Source organism: Mercurialis annua, linkage group LG4 (assembly GCF_937616625.2).
Source record: "Mercurialis annua linkage group LG4, ddMerAnnu1.2, whole genome shotgun sequence".
Classification (NCBI taxonomy): domain Eukaryota; kingdom Viridiplantae; phylum Streptophyta; class Magnoliopsida; order Malpighiales; family Euphorbiaceae; genus Mercurialis; species Mercurialis annua.
Window position 1 is genome coordinate 22990706 of NC_065573.1, and position 22941 is coordinate 23013646.

The 22941-nt window shown below is 32.4% G+C and overlaps 4 protein-coding genes and 1 non-coding gene across 7 annotated transcripts; 2 read left to right on the plus strand and 3 right to left on the minus strand.

Annotated features, from left to right (window-relative positions):
- Positions 1-364: 364 nt before the first annotated feature.
- Positions 365-6170, minus strand: LOC126677585 (calcium-dependent protein kinase 20-like). Of its 2 annotated transcripts, none has more exons than XM_050372273.1 (8): positions 6087-6170; positions 4592-5710; positions 3047-3190; positions 2783-2935; positions 2266-2381; positions 1937-2104; positions 996-1220; positions 365-764 (listed from the first exon to the last, which is right to left on the minus strand). In XM_050372273.1, the coding sequence occupies exons 2-8, from the start codon at positions 5475-5477 to the stop codon at positions 687-689; spliced, it is 1770 nt and encodes a 589-aa protein (XP_050228230.1). In that variant the 5' UTR covers positions 5478-5710; positions 6087-6170; the 3' UTR covers positions 365-686. The 2 variants fall into 2 exon arrangements, with proteins under 2 accessions (XP_050228230.1, XP_050228232.1); XM_050372275.1 differs by having other exon boundaries at positions 6092-6167.
- An 863-nt stretch (positions 6171-7033) lies between these two features.
- On the minus strand, positions 7034-8508 carry LOC126677586 (mitogen-activated protein kinase kinase kinase 20-like). Its single transcript, XM_050372276.2, has one exon. The coding sequence runs from the start codon at positions 8261-8263 to the stop codon at positions 7154-7156; it is 1110 nt and encodes a 369-aa protein (XP_050228233.1). The 5' UTR covers positions 8264-8508; the 3' UTR covers positions 7034-7153.
- A 4259-nt stretch (positions 8509-12767) lies between these two features.
- On the plus strand, positions 12768-13454 carry LOC126678455 (VQ motif-containing protein 8, chloroplastic-like). The gene is made up of 2 exons (XM_050373353.1): positions 12768-13131; positions 13378-13454. Exons 1-2 carry the CDS (start codon positions 12768-12770, stop codon positions 13452-13454), a joined length of 441 nt encoding a protein of 146 aa, XP_050229310.1.
- Positions 13310-13429, minus strand: LOC126679622 (U11 spliceosomal RNA). The gene has a single exon (XR_007640912.1). It is a non-coding gene; the product is annotated as a U11 spliceosomal RNA (small nuclear RNA).
- Positions 13455-16240: 2786 nt separating the features above from the next.
- On the plus strand, positions 16241-22880 carry LOC126677049 (uncharacterized). Of its 2 annotated transcripts, none has more exons than XM_050371484.2 (15): positions 16241-16421; positions 16991-17150; positions 17500-17573; positions 17657-17786; positions 17913-17995; positions 18079-18226; positions 18309-18511; positions 18744-18949; positions 19034-19123; positions 19549-19670; positions 20507-20608; positions 20908-21017; positions 21124-21211; positions 22053-22252; positions 22345-22880. In XM_050371484.2, the coding sequence occupies exons 2-15, from the start codon at positions 17025-17027 to the stop codon at positions 22559-22561; spliced, it is 1899 nt and encodes a 632-aa protein (XP_050227441.1). In that variant the 5' UTR covers positions 16241-16421; positions 16991-17024; the 3' UTR covers positions 22562-22880. The 2 variants fall into 2 exon arrangements, with proteins under 2 accessions (XP_050227441.1, XP_050227440.1); XM_050371483.2 differs by having other exon boundaries at positions 16242-16421; positions 17654-17786.
- The last annotated feature ends 61 nt before the right edge of the window (positions 22881-22941 follow it).

Consider the following 22941-nt stretch of genomic DNA (forward strand, 5'->3'; position numbering starts at 1 on the left):
ACATGGCTGCTAAAACTCTTCTAAACATGTGCAAGAGATTCACACACCTGCCAGTTCTATGATCATATAATCATAAGTTTCTTACCGATATAACTGTTTCAGATTGAAGTTAGATATACTTTCCGCTTCAGCAACAAAATTCAAACACATTTACGTGCTTCTTGACTTCCATTTCTGTAAATTTTCCATGTTAAAAAAATGTTTCAAAATTGTATATTTTCTGCAATGTCAGCGTTTTCAGGATTTCCGTTCCCGTAATTTATTACAAAGACATTATTTGAAGTATAAACATTGCCAAAGTATTCGGCTTGAATGAAACCTAAGATCGTTTTGTCTTTACACACTGAAACATAATACTACAATATATCACATAACAGCATTTAATGTTCATTATTTTAACAAAAAATAGGTTGATTATGAACAATGATGCTTTCCACTTAGAAAACTTCAATCTAATCGAACTTGATAGACTCAATACAAGAATAAATAAATCAAAAAAAAAAGAACTAAAAAGAATAGAACATGCACTCTATCACCCCCTCCGAAGGGCTGCAAGATCTTTACAATGGAGTTCAAAATCTGCTAAACTTTGACATCAAAATGCTAGTTAGAAGCTACAATACTAACAATAGATTCTGTTGTCGGCACCGGGTCATGTACTTACTAATGCTTTTATCCAATACAACTTACGATTTTGATCTCCGTTCTGACCAGCCTGTATCTTTCATCATAGCCACAAATTCGTCGAAATCAATTCGTCCATCCTGAAAGAAGAGCAAACGTGAGAAGGAATGAATCTCATGTTTATATATGCTATGCTAATTAGGGGTGTGCAAAAAACCGAACCGAGAAATTCAGTTAGTTTTGGTTTGAAAGTAAAAAAAATCAGTTCACTTTCAATTCAAATCCAGAACTAAACTGAACCGAAAGAATGCACACCCCCTAGTGCTAATGTTTGTTTCAATGGTGATTGCTTGCAAGTAAGAAACCATTACATTGTCCTGGTCGACTTCACGTATTAGTTCTCCCACGTGGATATCGCCTAAGCCAAACTGATCACATGCATGTTCAAGTTCATCTTGAGTGATGTATCCACTCCCGTCTTTATCGAAGTATGAGAAGGCAGCTAACAAATGATTATCCTTGACAATCTTGTTTAAATTGAGCATCGCTGCTATGAATTCCCCATAACAAATGGCTCCATCGTTGTCAATATCTGCCTGAAATTTTAACAAAAGGTAAGCTTAAGAAGAATCAAAACCAATGCTTTTTGAATCCAAAACAAGATCTTAATAGGATCTTGTAGAACATGACAGTGGCCAATTTAAATCTATGTGCATGTATGCCCTCTCATTATAAAATTAATTTGTGCTCCTATTTATGGGATTGCTTTTGTCCTTCCTCCCAATATTTACGTACTGCACTATTATAGACAAACTGAACCAATAACGCTGAAACAAATAACAGAGAAACAATACTTTTTACAAAAATAAGTTATTAATATAAGTTTCGGAGTTTCAAAATTATTTTCAGAAACAGAAATGAAAACAAAACATAGGAGGACTACACAATATTTTGAACAACATAGAAGTTAGAACTGAACAATATGTAGCTGAGATTTTTATGGGAACCAAAATTTTCAGAAAAGTAGAAGGTATGATAACAACATAGATCATGACAAGAGTTAGAAGGCAAAGATTTTGACCGAAGATACACCCACTCCTCAAGGTACTCTTATCAGCTCAACTTTTGTTCGCAGAGAGCTGGAAAGTTCGGTTAATTTTCATAAGATCTGAACAAGGAAAATAAAGGATGCGTTCTATCTTGTAACACAATTAAAGGTTAGTCGTTCCGTTTCAGGCTAAAAATAAACAGATGAAAAGAAGCTAAAGGCCAACATAAAGCTCTCAATCTGAATTTTCTAACTAGCACTTACTGCTTGCATCAAGTCGTCAATTTCTGAATCCTTGAGAGTAGCTCCCACTCTTTCCAAACCAGTCTTCAGTTCTTCAACTGTAATCTGTCCGCTTGCATCTGTGTCTATCATCTTGAACATTTCTTTAAGTCCTGCAATTTCCTCTTCAGACAGGCTTTCAGCAATGACCTGTGCAGAAAAGAAATTTGGGATAAGCAATAGATTTGGCAATTCATCTCCAGATACACTAGATGATATAGTATCCACAACTCATGAAAGAATCTTTAACAACAGCTGAAAAGATTACTCCCGACTGCAATGTTTTAGTTTGAGGACCGAGCAATACTTACTCTAATAACAAGTCTCTTGAGCTTGTTCATTGCTGAAAAGTGCTTCAAGCGACTAAGAACAGCTGAATCAAGAGGTCTATCAGGAGCAAGACCATCCACCTGAACCCAAGGATGGCCTGCAAAAAAGCAAAAAATGAATCAGAAACTAATTGCTGGTCAATCAGCAATATGAAAATAGTTCTCAATAAACATCAAAATATTCTGAACATGACAACTGCAAGCTGAATGATTTGCTTCATAAACAACAGCATAATGATCCCAGTAGTATTAGACTGTACAGAAGTTCATACATCCAGTAAATCTATACTTTCAGCCATCCAATATGTTGTTCTGGATTTGCTTTGAAACTTAAACAAAAGAATGCCATATCAGATAATAATTTATGCACTAAAACTTGCAACAGACTTTGTTCACACACATAAAAAAAGAGATTACAATGACAAAAGTATAATTAAATTCAAGCACTATCCATCCGCACTATACCACAAAATTAGATTGCAGCAGCATGCATACTTACATAGAACTTCATGGGCCGTTAGCCGCTTCTTAGGGTCCCTTACAAGCATTTTTCTGACTAAATCTTTTGCACTTTCGGATATATTAGGCCAAGGTTCTGATACGAAATCTAATTCACCTTTCAAAACCTGCTCAAATATTCCTTGTTCCGTTTCTGCTCCCAAACATGATACAGCATACCAAGAAATTAGATGCAGCTAAACATTGCTAAAATCATCAGAAAAAAAAAGTACAGAAGCAACAGAACTAAATTTCTGCATCTTACCATCCCAGAATGGGGGGACACCACTCAATAAAATATAAATGATAACTCCAGCACTCCAAACATCACATTCTGGACCATAATGTTTCTTCAATACTTCTGGGGCTACATAGTATGGACTTCCGACTACATCAGGAAATGTTTCTCCTGACAGAACAAATAATAGGTGTTATACACAGAATGGAATTCACATAAGCACTGGCAATGGAGAAACTGTGCCAGTTACAAACATTTATCAGTTTTAAAAGAGTTTAAGCAATTGAAGGCATACTAATGCTATACAACAATTGGCATAGTATTGAAGTGCTTTCTCAGAAAATCAATTGCAGATATGATATATAGAAGAAAGTTTATCCTTCTTATAGGTCTAAGAGATTGTCATAAGTTATATAATGCTGCAATTATAGAAAAAGGCAGCTCGCACAGTATTACACCATTAAGTGATATTTCTTCGACAAAAATTGACATTAGGACTTGCCAATTGTTGATATGAGCTCAATATAGATCTCTGATCTATTTCATGCCATCATCATGAATTTATTTCATATCACTTTTTTTAACTTCTATACATGAATTTTAGATCTAATAGCATATGAAAAAATCTTTCAGGAGTTGATTTAATTTAAAAAAAAAAAAGCTTAATAAATTACCAGTTTTGAATTTTACATAAGAAGATGAAGAATAATAGGATGGCTAAATAAAAAGGATAAACGGAAATTAAACAAAAGTCCTCATATCTTAAAGCTTATTTGCCTGCTAAAAAGGAAATAAATGAACAGAATTAACTTCGAGCAAAGATAGTTGACGTGATCTCATTTTATATTCTCTTCAGCAATAATCATATAAAGAAAAGAGAACGGCAAAAAGAAGACCAGATAGAGGCAGCAAGAAATTACATGATCATAAGGTTTCCACATTGATAACCCTAATAATCAAAAAATCAGGCTTTACAGCCTAGTGAGAAGTGAGAACTTATCCATCGCTAAAGTTCAATTTTCTTTCACTTATTGCCAATAGATTTATAATTTTCTAATTGAAAATGGAACCGTGACAGGAAAAGCTGTGAACCATGACATGTCCTTCATAGAGAGATTTTATTTGGACGCCAAAGCACATCACACAGGATGCTGACCTCCAAAATTTAAAGTACTCAAGTCCAAACAGCAAGAACAATTGTAAGTCTCGTGGATCAAAAATATAAGGCTTATAACAGAGCAACCTCAAGGAATATTGAATATACCGATTTAAAAGAAATAAATAAAAAAAATGGATAGACTATTGTTACTAAACTTAACGTACTTCTACATACAAAGGGATATGCTAGGCTAAAGGTTCAAGTACAGGCTTCTAATAGTTTCCATTATAGACAAGTACATCACACTTAGAAATTTCTAGAATGGAAAAAATAAAGATAACAAGTCAACAACAAAATAAGAAAATCTACTAGGCTAAAGATTCAAGTACAGGCTTCTAATGATGTCCATATTAAACATAATACTTAGAACGGAAATTAAATAATACATGTTAACAATACAATCAGAAGTATACCTGGCTTGAAGAATACTGAAAGCCCAAAATCTATTGTTTTAAGAGCTGCCTCTTCTTCGTGATCAACAAACAGAAAATTCTCAGGCTTCAAGTCCCTATGCATAACACCTAAAGAATGGCATGCTTGCACAACACCGACTATCACTCTTGCAAGCTCAGCAGCCTTTCTTTCTGTATAATGCCCTCTCTGAATAATCCTATCAAAAAGTTCACCACCAGCACAAAGTTCCATAACAACATGCACTGCAACAGTGTCTTCATAAGCATCAACGATCTTTATAACATTAGGATGACCTTCCAAATGATGCATTATCTGAATTTCTCTCCTCACGTCATCTACATCCTCCTGATTCGCCAACTTCCTTTTTGCAATAGATTTACAAGCAAAATCTTTCCCAGTAGCTTTCTCAATACAAAGAAAAGTAGTACCGAATTGCCCTTGTCCTAGTTTCCTCCCTAAGCTATAAATCTCCTTCAAATTCCCTGTTTCCCGACCTAAAACAGAATCCATTTGCAGCCCTGCACCAGACACTTTCTTAAAATGATTCGGTTTCTTGGGTTTTTGCTCTTGATCACCAACCTTAACACCCACTTCCCTCATCTCCGGCTTAATTGATTTCTCATGTTCTATAACTTTAGGTGGTGGTGGTGGTGTATCAGTAATCTTAACCATTTCAGGTGGCGTATCTTGAACCGGGGCATGGTTTGATCCTTTCTTCGAACTTTCTTCCGATTTCTTTGATTCATCACTTTTCTTGCTGGTTTGATCTTCTTTAGATGGAGGTGGTAACCTATCCTCGGGTGGCCGCGTTCTCCAAACGGCAGCAGTAACAGATTGTAAGAATCCATTAGGGCTAAGATTTGGTCCTACACATGTATTCCCCATCAAAAATTCCAAAATATCACCAAAACTTCAAGTCCTAATTGTTACCTCCACTCTTAAAAATCTACCCTCAAAATTATCAACTAAAACTCCCATTAATGATGCCAAATCAAGATAGAATCCAATAAATTAGAGCAATTTGGCACCAAACAAAAACAATTGTTTGGAAACCCTAATTGAACCCCTTGCTTCTCCTCTAAATTCAGCTTTGTAAATTAAGCAAACAGATTCTACCCCTAATTAAACAATAAAAAACACAAGATTAAATAAAAATAAGAAAATTATAATAGAACATTCAATAAATTGAATCAAAAACACATCAACAACAGCCAAAATTGAATGATCATGAACTGAAATTCAATTCAAACTGAAACAACAAAATTAAAATTGAATTGAGATAATAAATTCTGTATTAGGAGAGAGAAAATGAAATTGCAGGTTCTAAAAAAATGGAAGATGGATAATTAAATGAGAGAGGTAACGAGCAATCAGATTAATAAAAATCGGTTACAATTTCAATTTTAATTACACCAATAAATATTAATGAACCGACGAGTTTAATTATTGAAAAATTAAAATGTTCAGGATTAAAAGGATTGTAATGATAATTACCGTACAATTAATCTTCCCGCCTTATTCTCCAGTTCTTACTGCTGGCATGAACACCAATACTCACGCGCCTTTGGTGATGAAATTCATTTATTTCTATTACAAATATTGGTAATGTTGAAAAGGATATTTCAATTAAATTAAAATTAAAATTTATAAATTGTTAAGATAAATTTTTAATTAAGCTTAGACATATTATCTTACAATTTATAATTAGATCTAGTGATTTAAAAGAATTAAAAAAACTCAACTTCTTACAAATGTAAATACATATTTTAGTTTTTTGAAACATTTAAAAAGATACTAAGATTAATCCTAACTAAATTTTATTATTGTTCAATTTGATATATATTTTCAGTATTTTTAATGATAAATTAAAGAAATTTTAATACATATTTTCAAAAAAAAAAGACAGGTTCCATTTAAAAGTGAGTAAGAATTGATGTCAATTTGAAATTCAAGTAAAATTATCAAAATTTTAAAATTAATTGGATTTATATAATGAATAAAATAAATTTTATAGCTATTTTTTTGTCAATGATTAAATTACATTTTGTTAAAACTGTTTATGAAATGAAATGAAAATACCGAATAACGAAAGTGGCACATAGTAGGGCAGTGTAGCAAACACAACTTTCTTAGGATAAAACATTCGTCTAATTATCAAATAATATAGTTTTCAAAAATAAAATGTACGACAAATCAAGGGGATTGTTGTTTGACAAAAACGATTCAAAAACAAAAAAATAATAAGTGTTCGAATCCAACTAGACTATACCAGCCGACCTGATGGCATGGGTGTGGTGGTTCGAAAAGGATTTATTTTTAAAAATTTATTTGCAATAATACTCTTTTAATAATTGTCTATTAATTCACTCATAATGGACGAAATTAGATCCAAAACCAATAAAATGTAAAATGTATTTCTAAATGCATTCAAAGTTCAAACATACAAACAGCTGATATGTGTATTAGCTCTAAATAAACAAAACAATCACATTTAGGGCTGCTACAATTCTAACTTTAAACATCTTTACTATACTATACATTTTCTGCTGTATGATAATAAATCAATGAATAACAGGAGAGGCATAGAAAGCGGCATGAAGCAGATCATGATCTGCGTGATTTCCAAGCTTGCTCGTTCCTCCGTTGGCCAATGTAGAAGAGTAAAAAGACCCTGACTGCTCCTCGGAAAAGCGACAAGCGCAAGACTCGTTATCACAGTCAGAATCGCACAATGTGTCAACTGAATTCGTCGACAACTCTTCGTCCTCCGATTCATAGACTTCATAATCACATCCTGATAAGAATGGATGATCTAATAGCATCTCAGCAGTAAATCTAAAAGCAGGCTTCCTCACTAAACATGCTTTCAGAAAATCCTTTGCATCCTTTGAAATCTGAGACGGAATTTTGGGCAATTCGTAAGGATCACCAATCTTTTTCAAAATCTCAGCATTTGTGGTATCAACATCTGATGAATACCAAACCTTGTTGCCTGTTAACATCTCAAAAACAATGCATCCGAGCGCCCAAATATCAGACGGAGTCTCCTGAATTCCATCCGCCACAGTCTCCGGCGCCATATACGAAGTAGTCCCTCCAATGTAAGAATTACTTCTCACAATTTTCTTCGCTAACCCTAAATCGCCAATCTTGGGAACAAATTGATCACCAACAGAGGAGACAAACAGAACATTCTGAGGCTTCAAATCACAATGCACATAGCCATGAGTATGAATATAATCAATTCCTTTAAGAATAAACCTCGTGTACCGCTTGACATCAGATTCAGGCAACCCACGGCCACCGGATTGCTTGATCAGAGAAGCTAGGGTTCCGCCGGAAGCGTACTCTAGTAGAATATTATAGAACATAATTCCAGAGGGATCAGTGGTAGTTTCTTCACCAAAGCATTGGAGAATAAAAGGAGAATCATAAAGATTGTTGTAAACTTCCTTCTCCTTCTGCAATGAACTTGATTCTGAAACCTCCGCCGATTTAACCGCCATAATTGGAGGATAAACCATATTTCTTGATTTGGGTTTCTTGAGATTAGCAATATAAACCGACCCAAATGCTCCTTTTCCGATCAAAGAACCTCTCCACCAAGAAATTCCATGGTTATACAAACCCTCTTCTCCGTCCATCGCCGCCGACTCGAATTTCCTCTTCATGATTACTGACTCTGTATTACTTTCTTCTACAGAAAATAAGCGAATTTTCTGACAACTGAAACTCTTATTAAACTGTGAAGTTGAAGAGTGTAAGCTGAGTATGTAAAATGGGGGAGATAGGGTTTTGGAATGGAATCCGAATTGCTTTTTCCTACTTCAAACTGGATTAGAAACTTGCCGCCTTAAAACCTGAACCTGTTGTCTTGTGTTATTCATTTGTTGGTAAAAAAAAAAAGGTAACTAAAAGAGCCCTATAGGAGGATGTCTTAATTATGGCTTAATTATCAAAAAAAACCTCACCTTTTAACCCCATTTCAGTTGCACCCTGACGTTGCAATTTTATCAGTTGCACCCTAATTCGCAACTTTGAATTTCAATTCCACCCTCAAAATTAAATTGGACTTTTTACACTCGGGAAAAATTCATAAAAACCCTTATAAAATACTCGTTTGAACTCTTTTCCACATAAAAAGTTAAAAATAAATGACTTATTGTAACTTTTTTCAAATGAAAAAGAAATTAATTTAGTACTTGAGGGTGGAATTGAAAACCAAAGATGCGAATTAGGGTGTAACTGACAAAATTACAACGTCATAGTGCATTTGAAAAGGGGCTAAAAGGTGGGTTTTTTTTTGTGATTAAGCCTTTAATTATTACAAAACAGATACTAAATATTTAAAATATTACCAAAAGAATCCTCCAACTTTAAATTGTAAGATGAGCAAGGAAAAATGATAAATTTGCACCCAAAATTTATAAGAGTAAATTAAATAGTTAAAAGTTTTATTATTTTTAAAAATTAGTCATTTTCTCTTTTTTAATTAAAAATTAGAGTGTATAACCAATCGCGAGTGATGCAGTTTAATATTAAAATTAAACTCGCCTTAACTATTAGCTTTTGTTTTACTTGATCTTTAAAAAATATTTTGCATTTAAATAGTTTTTTGATTATTTATTTTGTACTACATTGTTGGTCATTTTGTGAAAAAAATTAGAAGCGTGTAACCAAATATTCATAATACCATTAAATATTTACTATATCATATTATATAGCATTAATTTACATGTGGAATTTTACTTAAGCAGGTTTGGATATTTTTTTGACCAAGGGTAATGAGTAATAAAATGAATTAGTATTAGGTTTGAGTTGGGAGTATTAAAATGGGTTGGTGAATCGTTTTGTGTAGTGTCTATCTATTATTTTGTTTTGATTAGGGGTTTTATAGAGATGAGCAAATTGTTGTCACGTCAGCAATTCGTTGAGTCGGCAATGACGTGGCGAATAATTTGATAAAAATTTGGTTTGATTCAAAATATATCTATATAAAATTTTAAATATTTTAAAATAAAATAAATTAGTTAATTTTAAAAGTTTTGTCCATAACTGAGTATAATGTTTGGTATATTGTTAGCATTGACGGGTAATAAAATAGCAAAATAATAGAATGTTCTTCTATCGTAATAATAAAAAAAATTAGAGTTATAGCATCTCCTTTTGTTTGCGCCTTATTTGGAAGGCTATTAAGGAAGTTGACATTTTTCGAGTGGGCTATTCTAGAAACTCTCAATCAGAACTTCATGTGTTAAAACTTTTAAACATTAAAAGATATATTCCTAAAGCTCCATGCATTATTGAAGTTAGTTGGAAACCTCCTCCAAGTAATTGGATGAAGGTAAACACTGATGGTGCTGCTCTTGGTGCTCCTGGTTTAGCGGGAGCTGGAGGGATCTTTAGGAACTACAGAGGTTTTGTTCAACGTTGTTTTGCTATCCCTCTTGGTATTTGTTTTGCTTATGAGGCTGAAATGGTTGCAGTTATTTATGCTATTCAAGAAGCTTGGCGTGTGGGGTGGAACAATATTTGGATTGAATGTGATTCACTTGTTATTGTTAATGCAATTAAAGGAGGCAATTTAGCTGTGCCTTGGAAGTGGAAATTAGCTTGGCAAACTTGTTTGTTTTATTTGTCTAAGATGAATTGGGTAGTCACTCATATTTTTCGAGAAGGAAATGAAGCTGCAGACATTCTTTCTAAAAAAGCAGTGCACATTGGGACTTCTTTATGGTGGAGTTCGTCTCCTGATTTCTTGGCTAATGTTATCGCCTATAACAGTTTGGGTCAACCAAATTTTCGATTTTGTAATTAATTTTGTGACTGTTTTTCTAGATTTTGTTCCTATTTGTATTGGTTATTTTTATTAATGATATTTTTTAGGAAGTTTACTGTGATGTGGGTACTAAGGAGGTGCCAGCCTAGCTGGGATGTCCAGGTGCACCTCTGAGTTTTCTTTCCTAACTTTATTCAAAAAAAATACTATTTTTATTAATTAATAAACCAAATTACTGTAAAAGGTCTTTTCCAAAGAGAACATTATTTTAGAATTAATATAAGTACTCCCTCCGTCCCACTCTAATTGACAAAATATGGAGTTTTTGGTGTCCCATTCTAATTGACAAAACTAACATAACTATAATTTTTTCCTTTAACTTTCCATCTTTACCCTCATTTAAATTTAAACTTTTTATGAAAAGATAGTGAATATTTAATGAGAATTTGACTATTATACTAATAGCATTAATTAGCTCCATTATCAATAGAGGGATATAGAAGTAACTATCTATGTCATTTATTAGTTTGTATTGGTTATTGTAATTTAGTTATTTTGTCAATTAGAGTGGGACGGAGGGAGTATTAGTTAGTGCGAAAAAATGGTTGACAAATATGAATGCGCAAGACTTTTTCCTTTATTTTTTATGAATAAGAGAGCAAGACAAGACTCTTTACTTAGAATGACCAATTGAATTACTCCCTCTGTCCCACTTAAGAAGGGACATATCCTTTTTACACATAAATTAAGAAAATAATAATTACTCTTAACTTTTTTTATTTTACTTCTATTAATTATTGTCTTTTAGTTTGTGTGTAGAGTATTAGCTTTAATTATAGAAAGAGAAAATGAGAGTATAAGAGAGAATTCCTTGTAAAATGGCACAAAAACTATGATTTAGCCTTTTTATGTGGGACAAACAAATTTGAGATATGTCCCTTCTTAAAACAGGACGGAGGGAGTATTAATTAAAATAATATTTTAATTTTTGACCAAAAAAACCTTTAACCAACGAAAGATTAGTTAATTTTTTTCTTTTCTCTTTTTTTTTTATCTTCTTTTAAAAGTGATGCTTCCGTTAACTTAGCCTATGTCCATATGGACCTGAGTGGCACTGGCCGGCGGCCCGGTATGGCGGTATCCTTCCATTGCTAGGAGGGGGTGTTCGTTGCTCTGTTAACCTCACGCATTACCCTCCACTCTAGGAACCAAGTGATCAAGGCCTTCGTTCAAATTGCATCAACTCCTAACTTAGAGCGGGCAGGTCAAATATTAGCCAGCACCGAGAGGTGCTTGCTTGCCCTTCTTCCCTCTCGACAATGAACTGCGGAGTGAATGCCTTGAATGCGGCAGATTTTTCTTTTTTATTTTGATTAATTTAATTAATCAATGGCGTTATGTTACATGTGATTCGTTAGTTAATAGTAAAATAATACAAAATAAGAAATATAAAGAAATTAACCGCTTGGATCATATATCAACGTCCATTGATAGTAGTTAATTTAATCAAATACCAAGACATAAACCGTTGGTTTTTAAAAATTATAGAAAAATTAATAATTATAATTTAATATCAGGTGATAAATAATAATTACTTCTAAAAAAGTAACCTGAAATAAAAATAAATGGCATAATTTTAAAAATTTCCAATTTGGAAAATTATATATAAAATTTTGATACCGTCTTGGCTAATAATTTCTGCCTAATTACAAATAGGAAATAAAAATTATGCATTTTCTCTATTGTAATTTTATTAAATCAAGCAGGAACTATTACATATATGGGACAGGTCACAGGTTTATAGCATTATACGTAAATAGGGTCAACATATACATTTCAACATATCAATAAAATAATAGTAATAACAGTAATATAAATTTAAAGGCGTAGATAAGTTGGTAAGGTGTTCTTCTAACTGAAATGAGGTCGCGGGTTCGAACCGTACTCATATATGCAGCCGTTTAAAATTTGAAGTCAGAGCTTGATCTCCTGCAAGGGACCTATCTGGCTCAAGTGGGGAGTAGTCTGAATGTGAAAAATTTAAAGGTACCGTTTTATAATTGGAATCCGTTCAGGACACCTGATTATGTAAAAAAAAATATAGTTTGATTAATTAATATTTTTAAGGGAAGAGGTGGTCAGGTCAATAGTATCTAATTAAATATTTTTCTAAGTCTAATAACATAAGCAGTGCCGGCAAACCTCTTCAAAGAAGAAGAAGTATTAAATAAACTTAAACCACAAAAATAGACTAATTCAAAAGTCAAAAAGATCTAAACAAAACGTAGCCATTTCAAACCAACTCCAGTCTCCAGGCCTTATATAAATAAACACTTCGTAATTCATCTCTAAAAACCCTAACTTAAAACAAAAGTTTACTTCCAGAATTAAGAAAAATGATGACTTCTTCCACAAGAAAGCAACTACAGGGTTCAAGGCCTGCGCCACTAATGGTGAACAAGAACTACTCTGCGAAGATCAAGAGATCGTTATCGCGGAAAGGTCGTCGATCTCCGGTTATTATATATTTAAAATCACCCGATATTATTCATGTTCGACCCGAGGAATTTATGGGTCTTGTTCAACGTCTTACTGGCCGGAAACAAGACCATAGCTCAACTCATTTATCTACTTCTACAAGTACTGCTTGTGAAACAATGGTGGACTATGTTAATGGTGATGAAAGACTGGAGAGCAAGATCAGTCGGCAAGAATTAGATAGTTCTATTGTTTTGAATATTTATACCCAGGAAGATTGGAGTGAGTTTTAGCAGGGGGTGAATATTTCATAACCATTCAGTTAATTTAGTGTCACGCTTATTTTCAGTGTATAATTTGATACTATATTAAATAATATTTACTAATGTTTTTTCCTAACACTAAAATTTATTTAGAGATAATTTTTATAACTGCTCCAAATACGTACACCAATGTTATAAAGAGGGTCGGCCCAACGAACCAACCCTACAAGATTCCATAAATTATGTTGGCCATATATCTTGATAGCCATACGACACTCTCCAGACAAGGGAGAGTGTGAAGTGAACCAACCCGAGTATGTACTACGTTCAGAAGCAGATTAAGAATTAAAATACGGGCTTTTAACTGTAAAAAAACATTGCAGGGACTTAATTGTTTAAAAGTTAAAAGTTAGTATTAATTACAGTAAAAAAACATAAATATTAAAGTACTAATCTATTAAAAAAATAAAATTAGGAGGGCAGTCGACCCTTCAGTTCAAAGAGTTGGGTCCATCCCTGACTACAGCCTTATTTAGTAGGGAAACTATTGGAAGGTTTACAATATCATGACATTTAATAATAAAAAAACAAATTAATTGAATATTTTAATATCAATTTACTAATTTATTCCTTAAAAAATTGAGAGTTGGACTTCCTTATATTAGAAAACAACTTTCCTAAACGAATGAATAGATTTAAAAAGAAAAATTTAAGCATACACTTTTAAAAAAGAGTTTGTTTTTTTTTTTAAATCATCAAATCTCATTAAATTGAATATGAAACAGTTACATTTGTAAGAAATTCGGAATAATTCGAAAACTAAATCCGATGATCTGACATGGAACAGACAACATGCTACCTGATTCGCAGATCTTACTTACGAAAATAAAAATAAATTATTAATTGTTTCGATAAATAAGTGCAGTCTTCGATCACTCTTCGATCAAACTTCTCCAATCATCCATAAACCCATAGCATTCCATTCAATCACCACTTGATAACTCCTTCATAAAAAAGAGACGACAAACTCCTTCATAAAAAAGAGACAGCAAACCTTTCACAGAGAAAAGACAACAAACCTTTCATAAAGAAAGTACAACATAAAACATTAAAAAAAGACAAATAATAAAAAATAAATAAAACTAATATAGCTCATAAACGATTCCATTTTGTTGTTAAACGATCTTCAATCTATCTTCACTTCTTGGTAAATGAATTGTGCTTCGTTAATAAATTTTAATCCATCAAGAAAAAAAATGAAAAAGAGTCGCTATTTATTATATTCTATGAAATTAAAATAACATAAGTAAAGGACTGGCTACCGCCAATAAAGAAAATTAAACCGTTGACGGCAGCCGGAGAAAAAATAAAAAGAAAACTCTAGACGGCTAGGGTTTGTTTAGAGAGAAAAGAGAGGTTTTTAGATTTTGTTTAAAAAAAAAAAAATCTAGTTTTCTCTAGAGTATTAACTTTCGATTTTTAATTAATTATTTGATGAATTTCCTATTTTGTTGATTGTTGTCTTTGATTGTCTGATGTTCCAGAAATTCTTTAATCCACTCCCATCTTTCATTATCTCTATGAATTTCTTATTTTCTTTCTCTTCTGATGTTTAAAAACCGTCACAATTACTAACAATTATTGAAATCGTCGAAGTAGAACAATTGAACATCAAGAAAGCTTGACATTTTTTTGAAGTTTTACGAACCGGTTTTGCTAATGAAGGAGTCCTAGATATTGCTGAAGTAGCGGTTTAATGTTTTTAATCATTGATTTTTAATGTAGGTGTATTTCTAGACTTTAGAACCACCCTTAAATGCAACAAAATTAATCTTAAATAAGTATTTTTTTATGATTTTTTTTGTTTTTTATAATAAATACTATTATTATTTTATCTATTTATTGTCATTGGATAAAGATAATTACTTTCATCTAATAGTAAAGTAGATTTAAATTAAAAGAAGCTAATTTTTCGCCCCTTGTAAATTTTTGGAATTTTAATTAATTTTAGCATTTTATGAACTGCAATATTTAATTCTTAAGTATTTAAAACTTGCAAATGCTGCAAGCTCGTAAGTCGTAACTGAAATCAACCAAAACAAGTAAACAACCAAAACAATTAGAGATAAAATCATTAATAAAATAAATAATAAATAATTAAACTGAGATTCACTAGAATCAATAGCAAACAATGGATGGTAAACTTATTTGGGTTGATGTGGTAGCTAGAAATATTATAAAAAGAAAATGTTGGCTACGTAGTTTCTTTAGGTATATAATTCGTGTCACTATATTATAAACATATCATGTATATTTTTTTGATAATCATGTGTTTATATTTTAGTTTAATTACTTTAAAAGTTACTATTTTAGCATATTTTGAATTTATTACGAACTTGCAGTTTTGACAATATCGAGCTCCGACTTTTAAATTGTTGCAATTTAAAATAATGAATTACTTCTAATCAAAAATATTAATATGAACACGGGAATAATGTGTATGTGTATTCAGATATCAACATCAATTACAGTATCCATTTTTTTACAATACCTGATTTTATTTAAACGAGTCGTGGTCGGTTGAAAGAATTTATCTATTTTAATATGAATTTTTAATTTTTATATGTAAATGAAGTTTATCATTTTTATTTATGATATATGTAATATTCATAATACTTTTTATATTTATTTTTTATATATTTTAAAAATTTAAATAATAAATAATTTATTTTTCATAATTTACTTTTAAAATAGTCAACATTTAGAGGTTTAATATGTAAGTATAGTACTACTTTTTAGTAATTATAGTTATCAAATAGATTTATTTAATTTTTATATTCAAAAAAATTAGCAATTATTATTTTCAGCACTTAAAATTCAACATTCAATTTTTAATTTTATCAAATACAAAAATAATCATGTTTATTTAAGTAAGAATTACATAATTTTTCTTTGTGAACTGCGACCTCAAAATTGCTAATATTTTTCCGACTATACCCATCTACCAAGCTAGTATTACTTATAATTAAATTTCTGCACAATTAGAATACGACGAGCAGTTTTACCATTTCCACGAAAACGACATTGAATTTTGAAAAAAGTTAAGACCGTTAACGCCAAAGTTTAACGCCGTCAGAAACAGGAGGGAAATGAAATTAGCAAAATCCTTTAAACCAAAACAAAAAAATTGAATTCATTCACTTTACCGCAATTTTTCCATTTTTCACTTCTTCTCTCTCACTCGCCTTGATTCGATTTTCAATCTAGGGTTTTAAGGCATCTATGGATTCTCTTTGGTGCTCATTTTAGGTAGCAGATGATTATCTAAATGTATTTATTTATCAATTGATTTGATGACTGTATGCTTTTTTTCCAATCTTATGCATTAATTTATGTTTGAGTTTTTGCAGTTACTGTTTGTGCTTCATTTTATGTTCATAATTATTAATATAGGTCTTGTGTAGTGCTTATTATTTGTACTGTTGTTAGTATTTCTTTGTAATTTTTGCTTTCTTTTAGTGTTTTCTAGCTATGCAAATATGTATTGAAACCTTAAGTTCTTGTTTGGAATTAATTACGCCAGAGAGTTGAATCGAGATTGAGTTCGTGTGTATTTCTTTTTAAAGGTCTTGTTTTTATAGGTTTATATAATTGAATTGTAGTAGCTATCAAATTGAGTTTTTAAATTTTATTTGATTTTGAGGAATTTCCTGAGATTTTGCCAATTATTTAATTCTAATGACATAAAAGATTTATCTCATTTGAAGTAGGTGGGTTTCCCCTATCATTTTCTATGTAATAACTCTTTTAGATGAATTTCTTGGAAACCTTATAGATGCATGGGCTTGGATTTGATGAGCAAGTTGATTACTTTGTAGGTGGTGAGTTTATTGGTGAAGGAGACTACTAATTATGGCAAAGGTTGCTACACAACCTGTTCCTGGTTCATTAACCTCCAATTCGCTTCAGCTTGGCGGGGCTGCTCTCAAGGTCGGTGGTGGTGCAATGGTCAAAAGGAAGACACCATCAGAACTCAGAGTAATTTTTCCAATTCATGCTATCCTCTATTCCGTTATTTTTTCTTTCACTTGATTATTTAGTTGTTTTTACATTAATTCTAGGGAATTTTCTTTATCATATTCTGGCATGTTGATTTCATTATTTTGAGTCACAGTTTATGGGGAAGCTATCAATTCATAAGATGTTGCAACTTGTTACTTTATATCCAGACTTATTACTAAGACTATATCCATGCTCTTTTGCACTTGCCTTTGAATACTATGCCTATTTGTTCTTCTTTGTAATTGTTTGTAATGCAGTTGTAACTTGTACTTAATTGTCTGTACTTGCATCAATTCTCTGTTTTATTGTGCCTCTTGGCTCGCAGGGAGAGCAATTAAAAAGGACAAATGTTAAAGAGACTGTAGATGAATATCCAGCCCCGTTATGTGGCCTGACAAAGTAAGCAAGCGAGATTACTCATACTTTCACCTCTCCCTTGTTTGAGTGGCTTATTTTCTGATACGTTTCAAATGCTTCAGTAGCACCAGCAATAATGGGCTCAAGAAACCAGATTTGCCGAGGCATCCTAGATACATTGCAACCCGTATGGATGAAGTATATCCTGCTAAGAAATCCAGGCTCAGGGTGCTTTCAGCTAAGGACAATGCAAAGGTTATTTCATTTTCAATTATGGATTCTGATATCTTTCTATGGTCTGTATGGGACTGCAAAACAAATTTTATCATAAAAAGGTTATTTTATTGATTTGTTTTTTTAATGCTTTTTAACTACAAACAGGAAAATATATCAACTGAGCAAACATCCATCCTGAAGAATATCACTGTTCTTTCAAATTTGGCTGTTAAGAAAAAAGTTTTACGGTATGATTTCTCGCACATGAAACCCATGTGAAAGTGAAAGATCTTACTTTTCTCACTAGTCCTATTCTACCATCTTATTGCAGTTCAGAGAATTCTGCTGCTCCTATTGTATCTGAAGAAGGTAACATGCAGTCTCAAACAATTGAAAGATGTAGTCAAAGTATATTTCGAAGTGTTACTGAACTTTCATCGGCTGGTGAAAAATCATCAGGCTTATCTGTTGTGGATATGGTATGTACTGTTTTCTAGTCGTTTTTTCCTCAATACTTTTGTTACATTTTGTCTATGAGCTAAACACCACTTAATTATGCAGGATAAAGCATTAAAAGGGCTAGTTTCCCATGAACCATCTAGTAATTCTGGTTCAACTCCCTACTTTTCTAAGAGTATTGGTAATGATGCTTCAGTTCATACAGGCAACTTCTTGTCTGAATGCCTCGTGTCAGGCTCAAAGGCTCCATTAGATTTCACTATGAAAACAAAAATCCTGCTGACATCCTCTAGCTCAGTGAATTGGTGAGTGCATTGTTGAACCTGAAGATATTATATACCATATTAGATTGTACATTGGCATTTAATGTTCAAAAGTGCTGTAATTTATTTATGAATTTTATCTTCCAGGTTATTGCAGTTAGTGTGATTGATTGGCACTTGCACAAACATGACTTGTACAAGCATTAGATACTATATCAAAAAGTTTTATATGCAGGTTTGATTTTTAATCTTTGAATTCTTCTGTAATCTGCAGGATTCATAGGTCAATCATGTCTAGTGCTTACAATGGCATGCCGCAAATAGCATCTCAGCTTTGTAGTAATAAGGATGGTATTGGATCCGGGCAAGCATGGACTTCCCACATTCTTAGTTCTAAAGCATTGCATTCATGGGTTTATCCTCAGTGTACACTACCACCTTCTGTCATATTAGTGTTGAGCTCACAAGTAGCAGAGCAAGGTTTGAGTAAAATAAATAGCTTGAAACTATCCTTCCCATCTCCATAAATTATCTAAGTCTTCTCTTTTTATTTGATGGATATAGATTTTTTAAAAAAACGGCAGCGGGAATGGGCGGATTCCTTTCGGAGTCTCTTTTACATGCTTCGAAAGAACATTTGTAATATATTTTATGGTAATTTTCAATTTCTGGTTTTATTATGTTTGTTTATACCTTGTTGTTGTGCATTAAATACTGATTGCATTCACATGGGTGAAAAATGTGCATGAAATTAGTGGAGTATCAAATACATTTTATGGTAACTTTCATTTTTTGGTTCTGCTAAACTTGTTTATACATTTTTGTTCTGTATGAAATTCGGAATGCATTGGTGAAAAATGTGCACGAAATTATTGGAGTGTAAAAATGATCATACTGTTGTCTCGAGGCACATGAATGCATTCACATGGGTGAAAAATGTGCATGAAATTAGTGGAGTGTAAAAATGATCAAATTGTAGCCTCGAGATATGTGCAAACATTTTTTCTTAATCCTGTCTATTTAGCAAACCACAATTTTTTTTTTGAAGCAGTTACTGACTTTCTTCATGGCTATTGCAGTGTGTACATCTTATTTTGTAGTGATGTTCATCTGTAGCAGTGGCCCAGGAGGAACCAAATACTCATGTAACGCCTACATATCCCAATCAACAAGAGGCCTGAGGTCATCATTGAGAGAGCATGTAAGATGCACCTATTCATTTGTTTCCTTTTTTTGGCATTTCTTTAATCTCCTTGGTAGAACTTATTGAGTTTTCTTTTGATTAGTTATCTGTCTTTAATGCAAATGATTCCGAATGCACAGACCAATAAAGTTATTATTAAGTTTATCCACGGGATCTTTTCAGTTCTGTCTACAACCTGATCTTTGTGAAGCGTGTAAAAGTTAGTCTGAAATCATTTTTTTTTTTTGCATTCCATTATTTGTGGAAGTCGATATTTTTTGTTTGTAAATTGTAATATATTTAAAGGCATTAAGGGTAGTGGAATCTGTTTCCCATAGTATATAGTTAATAAGCAGAAGTTGCAAAGCAATATGTTCAAAGGAACTGGCTACTGTCATATCTTATTCTCAATTTTGTTAACTCTAGTCTATATATTTTGAACTCTATTTATTCTAATGTATATTTCTTTCTTCCATTGTCCCAATAAAACCTATTTTTCCTTATTAGGAATAATGCTGGGTAGGGTGTGGTTTAGAACTTGGACGTTAAAACCTCCAATCAATAGGCTTATAAGATTTGAGATTTTTCATTGCCGTTCAAGGTTTTACTTTTAGATGCTTGTTAGAAAGGAGGAATGAACGGATTTGAAGTTTCAAAGACTTAATTTTGAGTGACTTTATTCATGCTCATATAGTACATTCAAAATGCACGTGTCTTGAGATAAAGTGATTGTCTTGCAGCTATACTTTTGTTATAGGAACATGCGCCTGCTAGTACATGTTTTGTATCTGACCTTTTCTATCAGCTACCGTAATTCCAGTAATGCGTGACATTTTCTATTGATTGTGCCTCAGGATGTTTGTTTCTCTATGCCACTTTGCCAATCTAAGGAAGAGCAAGCGACTACTGAAGATCTAGTTGAGCTCTCAGAGATCGAGAAACAAAATTTAGGCCAGGTTGATAATTGCTCTTCATATTTGGTGTTTATATCATTGGCTAAGCCTGAGACATAGCTAGGACCATTAGATATACTGTTATGTAATTAGTATTTGAAAGTCATTATGTGAATTGGGCCTGATCTATATATGTAGTATTTCACGAACTTCATTTTGTGAGATCACAAGTGCTAAAGCCTCCTCAAACAGCAGATTTCATATGAATCACCCTTACAATTCTTGATAGTGTTTAGTGCTTGATTTGCTCTGCCCGCTGGAATGATAAACTTGACTTGATGTTTACTCTGAAAATATTGCAGACTCGAAGGTGGACCTCTGTGTCTGATATTGATAATATCCCAGAGTCTTTGCTGGCTTTCTATGGAGATAAAAATGTACATGCACTATATGACTTCTTGCTAAATTACAGGTAGGTACAGAGATTTTATTTTGAAATTGTATACTGTTTTGTTTATCTATATTACTGTAAAACCAATATATTCTTATGAGCATATCTGACTTGTGGTTGTCTTCAGATCCTCATTGACTGTTCTGTCTGGAGTGGATGTTCCTGTTTTATATTCACCTGTGCCATTTCAAAATGCTGCTCTTTCTGCTCCAGAGGTGGGTTTAACTGATATCCATTGTAAGATTATATATCTATACTATATATAAAAGCACGGATGGGGGGGGACAAGCAAATTTACTGAATAATCCTTTTCAGTTTACTACTAGATAAAGGTTTTATAGTCATTAACTAATTAGTTATTTAATTAATCACTATTGTAATTAAAGTCCTAATTAGAATAGGTAGCTAAATTATCTCCAATTTAGTTTTTAGTATGTAAAAAATAACTAAATTGTCTTCAAATTAGTAGGAATACCTATCTTTTAGATTGATTGAATGACAAAATTAAAATATTGTATTTGGTCAATATAATAGTATTTAAATTTCCATCTTATTATTTTTAAAGATATTATTAATAAAATTAAGTTAATTATTTAATTATGATTATTATAAATTTATTAAATTCGGTATGGAAAAAAATTTAATAACCGAATATATAATATTTACTTTATAAAAATTCTTAACTAATTTAATATTAATTATAAATAAAAAAATTGATATAATTATAATATATTTACTAATATGTTCATTGACGAGTTACGTTACGAGCCACGTGCATAGCGCGTAATGCGAAACTAGTATGTATAATAGGCCCGCATTTCAGAATGCTGCTCTTATGCCCCTATTATTGGTAGCTCCTTACAAAATCTATGTTCACATTTAATCATGTTAGACTTGAGAATTATTGTCTCTGGATTAATATTTATTCTATTCCTTGAGTACTTTTTAGGCAGACTCGGACATGGAAATGATAATCTAGTTAAACCATTGTCTTTCTTACCTCTTTGATTTAAAAAATGCTCTTGCATATCTCAAAACACTTCTTTCTTTTCATAGATAAGATGTGTGGAGATGAAAAGAGTTGATCATTTTTCTGCTTCCCCTAAAAAGTCTAAAGTTGAAGATGGAGAATCTTTACGAGATGCATCTTCTGGTTTTCGCTCTAGCATTGAAATTAAGGCTGAATATATCCCGCCATGGATTATCTGCCGTATATGTGCACTAATAGGTTCTGAAGGGAATAGCTTTGAGGCAAGGTATGATAATTTGTTTCGCCTTTTCTTTTTCGTTGATAATTTCCTTGCTTTGTGCTTAATTGGCGTTCTGCTATGATTTGGGGATCTTCCAGCTTTATAACAGAGCGAACCTCAGTTGGCTTGAATGTTGCTCTTCGAGAAGTGTGCGAGAAAACTGATTCTAAAAATGTGATGGATGAAGGCTTGGAAGAAAGCAGTCACTGTTTTGGCATTCCAGAAGCTACAGCGAATCCGTGTTTGGGTTCAGGCTTCTTAAAAGGCTTGAAGTACAATAGTGGTTCTTATACAGCTTCCCTCTCTCCTATATGACATTTACCAGAAATGTGGCATTGAGATTCTGATGGTTTTTACATCTTTTTGGCCTCTCCATTTCGACATTTTGCTACTACGTCCCTAGCTAGCAGAGATGCAACATTATGATACAGCTATGGTTCTTTAACATTGATTTCCTTTGTGATTCTATGGTCTTGAGTTCAGATGCATCATTGAAATATTTTACTGTATCTTACTATTGGAATCAAGATTGTACCGCCAATATTGTGACCTTACAATAAAAAACCCCAGGCTGCTGCTTTTTAGCTGATAAAAGAATTTAAGAAAGATGAGTTGTGCAGTTTTTCCCTTTTTATTCATTTACTTTATTACCTGATTTGGTTTGTTCCCCATTTCCTCGAGGAAACGGCAACTCT